This window comes from Rhinolophus sinicus, chromosome 4 (genome assembly GCF_057876585.1).
Source record: "Rhinolophus sinicus isolate RSI-liver-muscle chromosome 4, RSI-T2T, whole genome shotgun sequence".
NCBI lineage: Eukaryota > Metazoa > Chordata > Mammalia > Chiroptera > Rhinolophidae > Rhinolophus > Rhinolophus sinicus.
The window spans coordinates 28,725,893-28,739,403 of NC_142504.1; the positions used below are offsets into that span (position 1 = coordinate 28,725,893).

At 41.2% G+C, this 13,511-nt stretch overlaps 1 protein-coding gene and 1 pseudogene across 9 annotated transcripts in view; both read left to right on the top strand.

Annotated features, from left to right (window-relative positions):
• The window catches only part of ICA1 (islet cell autoantigen 1), a 134,699-nt gene that overhangs the window by 93,765 nt on the left and 27,423 nt on the right, over nt 1-13,511 (top strand). For all 9 annotated transcript variants that reach the window (XM_074340769.2, XM_019729783.3, XM_019729782.3 and 6 more), the window contains exon 8: nt 572-670. In XM_074340769.2, coding sequence (XP_074196870.2) covers nt 572-670 — 99 coding nt within the window. The remainder of the gene's footprint in view (nt 1-571; nt 671-13,511) is intronic.
• On the top strand, nt 6,752-7,580 carry LOC109446419 (cleavage and polyadenylation specificity factor subunit 5 pseudogene; annotated as a pseudogene).

The window sequence follows — 13,511 nt, forward strand, 5'->3', positions numbered from 1 at the left end:
CTCTGGTTAGCACTTGTCTCCATCAACAGTACCATTAAGCACCAACCAAGCATGCGAGGCCAAACTCTACCGTTGTAGGGAATATAAAAGTTAACACCAGAGTCCCTGTCCTCAAAGAACTTAAAGTTTAGGAGGAAAGGCAGAGACAGTAAAGCCTGGCTGCATTTTCTATACTTCAAGGAGAGAACAGTGAAATAAATTCTACAAAATCCAATGAGGGTTTGAAGAAGGAGAAATTAAATCAGTTGAGGGATCACAAAAGTATATTGTTAATGATTAGCCCTGGGTTTTGGAGGATGGATCTGGAATGAGTACAAAGAGAGTGGAGAGAATGTCCCAGGTGGTGGAGCACGTAAGCCAGGGGAGGCAGTGTCTGGGGAAACAGGAAGGCCTTTACTTTGGCTGACACACAGAGTATAAATAGGGGCATAATGGGAAATGGGATACGAGCCTGCAGATATGAGCTGGAATCGTATTTTGGAGGACCTTGAAAGCCACAGACACTTCTCTGGGGCCCAGGACTAGAACTGGGCTTTCAAAACATTAATAGCTTTACTGTCTTTCTTTATAGACCACTTTGCTTCATTTTTGGGAGAAAACGTCTCACACAATGGCAGCCATCCATGAGAGCTTCAGAGGTTATCAACCATATGAATTCACTACGTTAAAGGTATGAAAGCTAGAAAGGCCATTAGAATATCGTATGAAAAGTAGTTTTGTTTATATCACAAACAGCATTAAGCATCATTATTCTAAGAGGCTCCAAATGTCAAAGAGAAAACTATGCCACCCAGTAGAGTCTTTTTTTTACTGCATTAATATTCAATATAATGATAAGCTGCAACAATCCATATACAAAGGTTGAACCTTGGGGTTACTGGGAGATAATTGTGGTGAACTCTACCCTAATGGTGGGTCCTGCTCCTTTAAAATACTTGTTTGACATTGCTAAAGAGAAGATTGTACGAGTCTAGTGCACTTCGTTACTTTTTTATTAAATTCAAATGTGCTCACTTGAGAAGGTATTTGTTTTTCTCTTACTTCTGAGAAACACCATTTTATTCTGTGAGTACCATCCAATATATAATTGGACTTTTTTCCATAAGACAACAGGAATATTCTTTAACTATAAAAGCAACATTAAAGTCAATGATTTCTCAACTGAAAAGGGACACATGAAAAATGCCTGATTCTCAGTATTGCAACAGAATGTGGAATTATACTTTTTCTCTAATGGTTGCTAAGGGAGAGTTCATGTCAAGATAAGAAAGTGATTTGGGTTCCAAAAGGATTTTAAGAATGGTGAGAGAGAACAGTGGGTTGCCAGGTCGTATCTTTGAGAGGAAAAGACCAGGAAAGAACTAGTCAAAAGTTCATCTGGAAGTTACCTCCTTTCTGATTGTTCAGGCAGTTTTTATCTCATCACCTTGCTTGGCAAACATTAAAAGCTTTTTCTGTATGTGTGTTTGCCATTAAACACCTCTTTGATTTTGAGATGTTTGTAATGTCACTACACCTACAAAAATACTAAGACAGAAACCCTTTACGACCCTGGCCCTTTACATGAAAGTCCCAAAGAGGAACCCCAAGACAGTCCACTCACCTTGTGATACACCTGACCTAACTCCAGCCAGGACACTTGGCCCTGGGGTTTGTTCTTCATAATCCCTCTGTCAGGGAGTCACGTGCTCACTGACGTGCTGCATGAATGCATTCTGAATGTGCCCTTTTTTGGTCTGTTAAAGGGACTGTATCAGGGGAGGGTGACCTTTCATGCCTTATGTATCCTCCTTTGTCCAGCCAACTGTTGTGCACACCCTGAACCCGAGCCTTTCTCAGTGCATCGGCAATGCGACCGTTGTGTGTAAAGACTGCATTCCTTCCCTGTGATTTACTGCTGCTTTCAGCACCTTAGGGAGCAGCTCTCCAGACCAAGGCAGACTGATTAAAATTAGCACAACTCACACTATTCACATTTCTTACACAAGCCTGAGCAGAATCCCATGGATTCTTCTTTCATAAGGCAAAGGGTTTGAGGGCATGAATGTGCATCAGATTTTATTTTATAACAAATACAACTTCAAAGGCTGTCTTTTGAAAGACAACTGTACATAACACAAATCAGCCAGGTGGAAGATGAAATGATATCTACCCCAAGTACAATTTAAAAGAAGCTCAGGTTTGAGTTAATTGCATATAAATAAAGCACAATATGAAATTGAAATTGTGCCACAAGAATGGGTGCATGCTTATGTGTATCCCTGACCTCCTGGGCTGAGGAAAATATGGTTCCTTAATGTTTGCCATGATATTTATCCTGCAGAGAGGATCAAGCTGGTTATGTTAGAGGGTTTCTGGACAGAGAATTTAGTAAAAGTTTGGTGGAAGTGGTTCAGAACATAATTACAAACATTTTGGACAGATGATTCTCCATTTTTCTTTTATACCCCCAGAGTCTTCCTTAAATTATGGTGTAAGTAATATTTATGGTTTAATTGTAATACAAACTCTGTAGGAGTAATACAACTGTTAAGGTGTAATATGATTACAGTAATGTCAAGAATGATGCATACAGAAATCAACCATATAAACTATGCTTTTATTACCTCTCTTGAATGCTATTCCTCTAGGCTTTCAATTATGACATTATATTTGAATCTCAAGCTAGCAGCTAATTATTTTCCTTATATGGACTCAAACGTATATAAAAGAATCCTGTTACTACACAGCCCATCGTTGCATAGATAGAGGCACATTGCCTATCATCTTGTATGCCATGAAACATGAAAATGAAAACCATTAATACCTTATGTAATACCATCAAGCATGAGGATATTACCTGACTTACCAACCCTCTTGTACTAATATATTTTTTAAATACATACTTTCTATTTAGATTTTTGATTTGATCAAGTTATCTTTTAATATATATAATTTTCCTCTGAGTGGCACTGTATATTGATAATGGATCCTTTGAAATTTAAATAGATATTTTCACAATTTATTTGTTGCCTGGATTTACCTAAGCAAATAGCCCCTTAAATGCCTTTTGGGACTCTGGCTGGAAAGAAAACATTTTTTTTTGGAGAGGTTTGCCAAGCTCTGTTAATGAAAAGCAACCCATTTGTTTTCTTTGCTGCAGGGTGTATTCTGAGTGTGTTGGTAATTGTGCCATTGCAGCTGTATTTCCTGACTGTTAGTTTTATGCTTGATGAAGGATGATAATTAATGTGTTAAACACTCGGTGCATCCTGTTTTGAGGGAAGAGTCTTTTGCTGAAGAATTACAGGGATGTAACTCATGCCCCAGAAGCTCAAGTTTTATTTCTAATGAATGAACCTTTCTCTAGAAAATATATATAGTTCTTTTCCAAAATAATTTTATTATAAAAGTGAATTGAGTTGCCACCTCTTACAACTTAAAAAATATCCAAGTCACTATTTTGACATTTTGTGAATATTTTGTGGTAGTGTTTTATGTGACAACAGCTTTTTACTCAGGCCTGATATAACTCTATTGATTCTACTTTTAGTGATACAGTCCTTCATCATTTTCGTTTGTGATAGATTTTTGTAGCATTTCAACTTTATAGAAAATTTGGCATTGAAATTTAACATTACAAAATTTTCTAATCTAATAATTGTAACAGCTCACATTTAAAGTAGAGAGGCTGTGTTTTCAGTGGTTTCCAATAAAAGAAGCAATGCCATAATCTCATATTTTCAAGCAATATGTATTGATTCCTTAAAATGCTGCTAAGCATATGTATTTTGCATGAGTTAGCATTAATGTGTTAATTTTATACTGACTCTAAATCATCTGGAAATGTCTTTCAAATGATAGAAATTATCAAGTCATGGGGAAAGGAATGGAATTTTACTAGCCTGTCTTGAAAGCACTGTCACTTTTTTAGAGAAAGTAATTTAGACTAAGAGTTTAAAGTACTTTTTAAAAAATTAAATGAATGCTGTCTGTAAGAAAGCAGTACCCATCTTAAATTACCGACTGTCAGATGTGGTCATGTTTGCTTCATCCTTCCAGGATGTCATTTACTTACATATTTCCCCACAGATCCAGAACAGGCAGCAGGAAAAAAATAAAAATAAAAATAAAAATAAAAATAAAAATAAAAGAAGCCCTCAAAAGTCAAGTGGCTTTACCCTGAAAAATCTAAAATTCTATTTGTACCAATGGCCTTTTCATCCCTATCTGGCTTGCTATCATGTGGGTTGTTAGACGTCTGTACAGAAAATTGAGTGTTGGGCCTTTTGAAGAAGTGGACACACTCATTCAGAACTGGTAGAGAAGAAGGCATGTTCTTCTGTATTTGTGTTTTTAAAGAGATCAGAGTGGCTATACTTCATGAAAATAGCTGGTAGCAAAGTGTATTCCTATGACGTGCCCATCCAAGGTTTTTGGAAGGAAAGCCAAAAAACAGGATAAAGCATAGAATGGAAGAATACAAGCTCAGGAGCCAGCCAGAGCTGGCTTATAATCCGCTTTTGCCCCTCCAGTTGTGTGCTGCTGGTGTGGCAATGGTGGTAAGAGGTAGTGGTGGCAGGAAGGGTGGCAGCTTGATGGTGGCACCAGTAGCTCCATGGTGAGGTCCAGAAAATAGCCATTGGCTGTGTCCACACAGAAGGCTTTGCTGAGGTTGCCAGGTTGCCCAGTCTAGCTTGTTAGTTTCTTTTTTTTTTTAATTAGTTTCAGGTGTGTACAAAACACTGTAATGATTAGACATTTAAACACCCCTCACAAAGTGATAACCACCCCAAGTCTACTACCCATCTGACACCGTACATAGCTGTTACAATACCATTGACCATATTCCCTATGCTGTGCTTTACATCCTGTGAAAGAATATATATATACATATATATATGTATATATATTTAATTATAGTTATTCAATGTCTATATTTAATTATAGACATTCAATATTACTCTACTTCAGCTTCAGGTGTACAATGCAGGGGTCAGGCATCTACACAGTCTATGAAGTGATCCCCCTGATAAGTCCAGCACCCATCTGGCCCCCTATGTGATCTTTACAACATTATTGATTATATTCCCCATACTACATTTCACATCCTTGTGACTATTTTGTGACTACCACTTTGCCCTTTCTAATCCCTTCACCTTCGCCCCCACCCCCCAACTCCCCTCCGATCTAGCAACCATCAGTTTTTTTTTCTCCATTAAGTTTCCTACTCACCGTTTTCAGCCTGGATGATTTGCTTCGCAGTGAGTTTCACAGGCAAGGCTGTAAATGGCAGTGGGGTAGGAGGTCTCTCAGACCTGAGCCAGGTAACCTAACCCACTCCCTCCTGATTCCACAGATGCTCTGGCAGCTCCATTCCCAACCCTGTCCTTCTTCAGCCCTGCAGGCCAGTCTGGGCTCATGTAATCCCCACAGGGACATGAGAGGGCAAAGCAGGCCTGCAAGCAGGAAAGGAAGGAGACCCTCCTACCCTACCCCTGCAACAGGGCTCATTCTAAAAATGCAGTTTGGCTTTGCAATGGGCGCTTAGTCTGTGCCAGATTTCTAACTCTAAGGAAACCTGAATTTGAAAACCTAACTCTGAGCATGTTCAAAAATAACCATTGAAACAGATGTGCCAATGTTCCCTCCTCTCTCTCCTGGGGTCTGAGGCGTAGCACTGTTATGTGGAACATCATTCTGGAGACCAAAATGCTTGTAGCTTTCACAATTCAAAAAACATCTTTTTCTACATTTTGTTTTTCTCAAATACGTATGCCTAACAGCCTTCTTCCACCCACCTCCACATTTCTCAGTTAATCACTTGAACATTTACCGACAAGCCACATGGCTCCGTAGTTACTTGCTTTGAAAATAAAGCCATAATAGTTTTTATGAAAATTGGGTAAATATCTCTGCAATGCTATTTCAGTTGCCAGTCCCAACATGGCAATTACTCATGGCGCACATCCAGAAGATCCTTTAAGGCTTTCAAGTTTTTTCTCAGTGTCATTACTTTACACAGCACTTAGCAGAACAATTTTTTTTTTTTTTCCCCAAGCTGCTCCAGGCCAGATCATTGCCAACAGCCAATTGGGATATATCCAAATCGCTGGGAAAGGAGCGGGTGGGTAGAGGGGCTAACCAGAGGTGGACAAGCCAGAGTGTGACTGGTCATCAGTTCATCCCTTGTGATGACTGGTCTTTGTGCTTCTGGGCAGCCAGCCGGTAGCTCAGGCCCTTCTCACAACAGTGAGTTCGTCTCCGCCCCCAACCTCCTTCCACTCCCTAACTCTTCATTGAGGGGAAAAGAAAGCATTTTCCTTCTGTGGGTCGTTACTCTATAGCCCGGGTACGCTGCTAAGGGTGGGGTGTGGTAATGTCTAGGAGAGTTTGTCATGTTCTGTGTGACTCTAATGTACGCAGGTTGGGTACTATAATTAATAATACTGTTAGGATCAGCACTGACATTTAGAAAGGGAAGTGCATACATTTCAGTTAATCCTCAAAATGACATTGGGAAGGTGGGCATACTTGTTCTTGTTTCCAGGTTTCAGTGAGGAAACAGAAGCTCAGAAAGTTCTAGTAATGTGCCAGAGGCCCCATGCCCAGTATGTGGTAGGTCTGGGAACAGACATGCTCATGCCTTTTCTACTCTGTCATGTGGCATTTCTTCCAGGTGGCACTTCTGGCTGTGAGGCAGGAGAGCAGGAGAAAGCAGAAGTGCCACCTTTAAAAGGTACAGCTGTAAACTTTCAATTAAAAATAACACTTGGAGCCTCTTGTGCTCTCGTGTTAATGGCAGACGGTGGCGCCGAATGGGACGCAGATAACCGCCACTGGCCCTAGGAAAGGCTCCCTGCCTCCGCCTTTCACTTGCTATGAGTACCCAAGCTCGCCAGCATGTCCATGGTGCCACCCAGTTGCTTGCACACTGGTTGGCCCCGAGGTCGAGATGAGGGAGGCGGTCAACCAGTTCGGCAACAAATACATCCAGCAGACCAAGCCCCTCACCTTGGAGCACACCATCAACCTGTACCGTCTTACCCATTATACTTTTAGCACAAAAGAGCCCCTCTATGAGGACATCTCTGTTGAAGTCAGATTTCAGTGCATGAAGGAGAAATTGCCTAGTGGTGAACTTAACCCAGGAGAAGATGATGTTGAAGGACTAAAACACTTAATGACAGGGATACTGGGTCGTCAAGATGGAGGCTTGCAAGACCGGGTCATTGATGATGGCATTGGTAACTGGAGAGAACAGATTTTGAACCTCCTTAATATCCCTATATTCCTGCACATATTAGAAGGAAAATAAGAAGTTGTTTTTTGTTCAACTTCAAGAGAAAGCCTTGTTTGCAGTCCCTAAAAATTACAAGCTGGTAGCTGCACCACTGTTTAATTGTGTGACAATGCACCAGGATACAGACCCATCATTTCTAGTCTCCCTCAGCTTTTGAGCGGCTTCAATTTTATCTACAACTGAATTCCTGCACAGTGGAGAAGTTAAAAAAAGCCGTCCCTGTGAGCACAGCTCTACACAGTGTAAAATAAACATGGTAGAAAAGGTTTTTTTCGTTTTATCTCTTTCCCAATCCCTAAATTGCTACCTGCTTTCTATTGTTTGAATCGCAAAGTTAATATGAAGAACTAGATAGTGGTGTAAACACATGTGATGTTTAGTTTGCTTTTGTTTCTACACATACGTTTTTGTACTACATTAAAGAAAGTGGACTTCTTTCCACTTGTGTTGTTATTATTTTTTAAATTTCACGTTAAACTTGTAAAATGCTTTAAAAAAATAACACTTTGAAGTCTTTGTTTCTAGATGAAAAGCATCTTTTATATGTCCGTCCCTCAGACACCTGGGAACCTGTGAGCCTTTAGAATTTGGAATGAAGTCCTCACGATTCCCTGGGCACCTCATGTGAAGGGGACTACAGTAAATGTCCGTGGCTTGGCTATTCAATACTGTTTCTTAACTAGTTGTAGAATTTTAAAGACTGTGAATCCCAGTTCAAATATTGCTTCTACCTGTTAGTGGCTGAATGGCCTTAAGCAAGTTACTTCACCTGTCCAGGTCAGGACATCAGGACTCCAGTGTGTATCTGGGTTTTGTGAGATGTGTCAAACATGCCGTGCGGTACCTAACACAAGATGAGCCCTTAAGACATCTATAGATTTTCAAAGTTGTTGATATGAAAGCGCATTTTGAGTGCTTACCATGCAGTCCGTAGTGTGCAGAAGCATTATCTCAGCTAATCCTCACAACGCCCCAAGAAAGGTATACATCTCATTAGCTCCATTGTTCTGATATGTAAACAGAGGCCCCAAGGTGTGAAGACCATTGTTTTCCCTGTTACAGCACTATGTGATCAATTTCCAAAGTCATACCTTCCCAATACCTATTTTCTTTTATTTTAAAGAATAAGAGTATATATCTTATTTATGATTGCGTTTAGTGTTTTCTAATTTTACTCTAACTTTTTTGCTCTATCGTACAATTCAAAAGTGCCTTCTGGTCCTAGATTAATGGTGTTCCTTGTATGGTGCCTTTATAAATTTATAACTGCATGTACTCCGTGTCCACGGATTGCATAGCTCCTACACAGCATCATGTCCTCTGCTTTTTATTCCTCATGTGCTACCAATTATATAAACACAAACATACACACACCCAACTGAATCCAGCATCTTTCAACCATGCCTCACTATTTGGAGCACTTTCATTTCCTTTTGTAGACTATATTTGGCTCCTTCATATACATACAGTGTAATTAATGGGAAGTAGCATAAGAAAATTAAATGTCATAAAGATCAGAGAAAATGTTATCCAACTGTCAAAGTTACACATTAAATTGAGGTCATGTATTAGGGCTTGTTCCTGGCCTTTTGTCTGTGAAATTTGTTTTGCGGAGTAGTTTTACTTTCATTCAGATGAAATGTTGCTCTTGCTTTTTATTTTCCTAATATAGGAAGTAGTAACTCCCATTATTGTATTAAGCTGTTTCCTTTCTAAGACACTTCTGCAAGCTCGGTCTGTGTGTTTCCTCTGTCACGCTGATCTTATATATTGTGTGTGCTTCCTGAAACCGTTTAAGCATTGATGGAAACTATTAGCGTGTCACTGCAGCCTTAACAGAGAAAGGTTACTTAGTCTAAAAACATTCTTTCCTCCACAGAGAACTTTGCAGTTTTATAGGATGCTATATTGCTGTTAATAGTGGTGATTTTCACGACCCATTTTAATGGCAGACCTAGTGGGTTTAGGGTTTAGAAACAGAAAGCTTTGACATTTCATTTCTGGACATGGATTTGAATGTGGCTTTCATCAGACAGTGATTCAAAATAGTTCCAGCTGATGGCTGCCTCTCTGTACAGTCAGCCAAGCCTCTTAGATTCATTTTGCCTGAGCAGGTGTTTCTGTCACACAGAAAATGCTGTCACCTCTGACTTACACAATGCTACAGGGTTAAGTGTTTTCAGCTGAGTTGTGGACTTTAATCTAAAGAATTCACCTCCACCCTAGGCCCCAGTGGGGCCTTTTAATCAAACTTGGGGAGAGCTGTGGTCCAGTCGCATCCAGGAACTAATTTTAAGGGAGAAAAGGGACATGATTTGTCCTCCATGATGTTTCAGAGTTCTTTCTAAGCCTCTGTATCTCTTCAATGTGTACCATCTTTGTAAGAAACAAGTTCCATATGTGTTGTGGGTATTTTTCCCTGCTATATAGAGGAGTACTTAGTTAGCTTAGTTTGATCTAAAACACATCCTTACTTTAAGAAATGCCTCTTGAAAATGTTTTAAAATTGACTGTGGTGATGGTTGCACAGCTCTGTGACTATACGTAACAACCATTGAGTGGTGTATTTAAATGGGTGAATTCTATGGTAGGTGAGTTGTGTCTCAGTAAAGCTGATACACACACACACACACACACACACACACACACGAATCCCCTTGGTTCAAAATTCTAATATTTAATAAACAAGCCCGTGTGCTCAGTACTATTTTTGCTTGTGGTTTCATAAACTTTTTCCTATTACTCTTCTGAGCCTTTGAATTTCTAGCTAAAGAGTTCTCACATTTGCAGTTTAACCTTATGTACATTAATTTATCAACCAGCAAGTACATATTTAGCATCTCTTTTGAGTGGCAACAGCGAAATTATTAAAAGGACATTGGTAATAGTAGGAAGAGAGGGGCACATATTAATAATAAATTAAAGTAGCAATTGGAACTGCAGCCACTCTGTTGCTGAAGCACAATAGTGCCTCGACTGTGATTGTGGTGACAGGGCGTCAACAATTGAGTCCCTGCTAATGGCCTAACAGGGGAAGGGGGTGAAAAGAAGGAAGGAGTGGTTTACATTACAAAGGGATTGTCTGAGAGCTGTTCAAGTGTGGTTATGAGGGGAGGTCAGGCTGGAGACAGAAGGGATGATAACCAAGGAGCTGTCAAGGGCATCTCAGGGGCTTAAGCAAGCGCTGTGGCCGCGAGACAGGCCGGCTGAGAGCAGACGTGTCCTGGCCCTGCCTAATGCTGATTGATTAAAAGGAAATGCAAGGAGAAGATAACGGAGCAAACCAGGAGGCCTGGACAAGGGTGACAGAATCGAAAAGTGAGTCTCAGTCATGGAACCTTGGCTGAAAATACTCCTGGCTTCACTTTGGCCAGCGTTGGATCACTCTTTGGGGGAGTAAACCTGCTTGAAGGGTGTGTGTGTGTGTGTGTGTGTGTGTGTGTGTGTGTGTGTGTGAATAAAATGCTGTGATTGGCAGATCTATTGAAAAGAGTCAGTCCCTGACATCTGTTGCACTCCTCCTTATAGTTGCACACTTCCAAAATATACACACGCACACACATGTTCCCAGCTTTCACCAGATGCTTTGGGGGTGTATGATTTAAAAAGAAAAAAAAAGAAAAAGAACATGTAGACTACAGTCCATATTTCAATTGCCTCATTTGTTCCATATTGTTCTTTATAGCCTTTTCCCCTCCACCAAGGATCATGGATTCCATTGAGTTAGCATGTGTTAGAGAGACAGAAAGAGCAAAAGAATATCATGAAACTAATGAGGCAAAATGTTCAATATTGATGAATGTGGGTGTTGTGCGGGAGACCCTGCTCGCCGCGCCATTTTTCAGGCGGGGCGGCCTGCGGGGTCTCTGCTCCCGCTCCCCACACAAGAACACAGGATATGGTGAGGCCAAAAAGGAAAACCCACGGAGCCACAGGTAGGGGAGTCATACCACTATGGTCTCACTGGAGGCTGGGCCCACTGGACGCGCGACCTGCTGTGTGCTTTGCTGCCAACCGACCAACCGACGACTCTCCTCCACTCTCTCGACTCTGTTCCTCTCTCTCGGCTCTCCTCCGTAGCCGCAGCAGTTATACCAGCGGCCAATCGGCTAACTGGCCACAGCCGACGGCCATCCACCACCCGAGCCAGCACCTTTCCACGTGAGGCCAAGAGCCTGTAAACTACTCTCTGGGGCTCTGTCCCCACAGTGGGTAAAGGAGTGTTCTGCCTGTGTGACCCTTGCTGACTTCTCTATCCCAGTCTCATAAGTCTTGTCCTCTTGCCCACTGTCCTACAGCCCCAGTGGCATTCTTTGTGTTCCTCAGACAGGCCAAGGTAGTCCTACCGTTAGGCCTTTGCACTCGGGCCTCCCCTGCTCCCTGAGCTGCACGTGGCTAGCTCCTACGTTTCATTTAGCTCTCAGTTGAAATGTCACTTCCAAGAGAGGACATTCCTATTAACTGAAGGAATGACCCAACCACTTTCTATCCCCCTATTTTAATGTTCTGCCTAGACCCATCACTAGTTGATAATTTTGCCGATCATGTTCACCAGTGTATATCCTCAGCCCCCACAAAACAGCGCCTAGCAATTGCTAGATGCACAAAAACTATTTGTTGACTCAGTGTACTCATATAAATGTCTAGAAGAAATAGGGAGTCATTAGACAGATGGCAATGTCTTATGATGTGCTTTGTTCAAGAAAAGGCTTCAGATCTCCAATCGGGGGACAGTATTCCATGAGAAAACCTTGGCCCTACATTAGAATAATGGTGAATAAATACACATGTATGTATTTTAATTTAATATTAAACATTTAAGATATATAATTGTTTTTTACATTCTCCACCTGTCGTGCGGGGGACCCTGCTCGCTGCGCCATTTGTCGTGCAGGGTACCAGGCGGGGTCTCAGCTCCCGCTCCCCACATAAGAACGCAGGACACGGTGAGGCCAAAAAGGAACACCCACAGAGCCATAAGTAGGGGAGTCATATCACTATATTCTCGCTGGCAGCATCCGCCTCTCTGCAATCCACTCTTGCCAGCTCAGCCACCATCTTCTTGCTAGCCCCCATTTTTTTTGCTAGCATAGCCATGGCAGTTATATTAGTGGCCAATGGCTCACTGGTTACAGCTGATGGCCAACTAGCCACAGCTGATGGCCATCCAATCACAGTTGATGGCGATTTACTACCTGAGCCAGCACCTTTCTATGTGAGGCCGAGAGCCTGGAAATTGCTTTCTGGGGCTCTGTCCCCACACCACCCTAATAAAGAGTGTTTTGATTATGAAATACCTACACAAATTATATTGGTTAAGAGGACATCTATTGTATATAAAATATATACATGTATTTATTTATATATACACATACGCAGTGACTCCAAGTATGTAAGTGGTATTAGTATGACCAAAAAAAAAGGAAACATGAAAATAATAACCCATTTTTTGTGGGAAATGAAATTATGAGTAATTTTTTTTTCTAAAAAATTTCCAAGCATTCTACATATGGTTCTACTATTTTTATAATTTAAAAAAATATATTTTTAAGAGACAAAACACAATACAGGATAGATATAATCAAATATTAAAACTGTAAATGCAGTTTGAAGATGGAAGGACTTTCTTGAATTTGGCGTGCTTATTGCATGTAGCTTTGTGGAAAATAGTGGTAATTGACCTGGGTTTTGCAAAGATCGATAGGACTTTTGAGGGTGAGCAGATAGGTAGAGAGAGCTTTTTTCATCAAGAAGCAGAATGAACAAAGATAGGAAAGGAGCAAGTATGGTGGCACACAGGAGACTATGAGGATACAGGCCTCACTGAATGAAAAGCTCACATTTGGGGGTTAGTGGGACGTGATCTGGGAGAGTAAGAGAGAACCACATTTTAGAAGATCTTTAAAACTGGGCAGAGAGGTTTAGACTAGAAGTGAAAAGAAATAAGGAACTACCTATTATAGGTTCTCGAGAAAAAGGGGTACATGATGGCCTGGGTGTTTTAGGAAAATTATTCTGTGTGAGGAGTGAAACAGAGCTGGCAGCTAGGAGGGGTGATACCAGGGTCTATTCTGTCTGGTATCCATTTCAGACACCAAAGGTGGTCACAGCTGTGCTCTGCTGAGACTCGGCCCGCAGACCATCTTCATCCAGCCCTCCAGTCAGTCACCACTAATCAGTCAGAGCTGGCATATGACTCTTAATTGCCTTCTTCTGTGCGTGCTGCCAT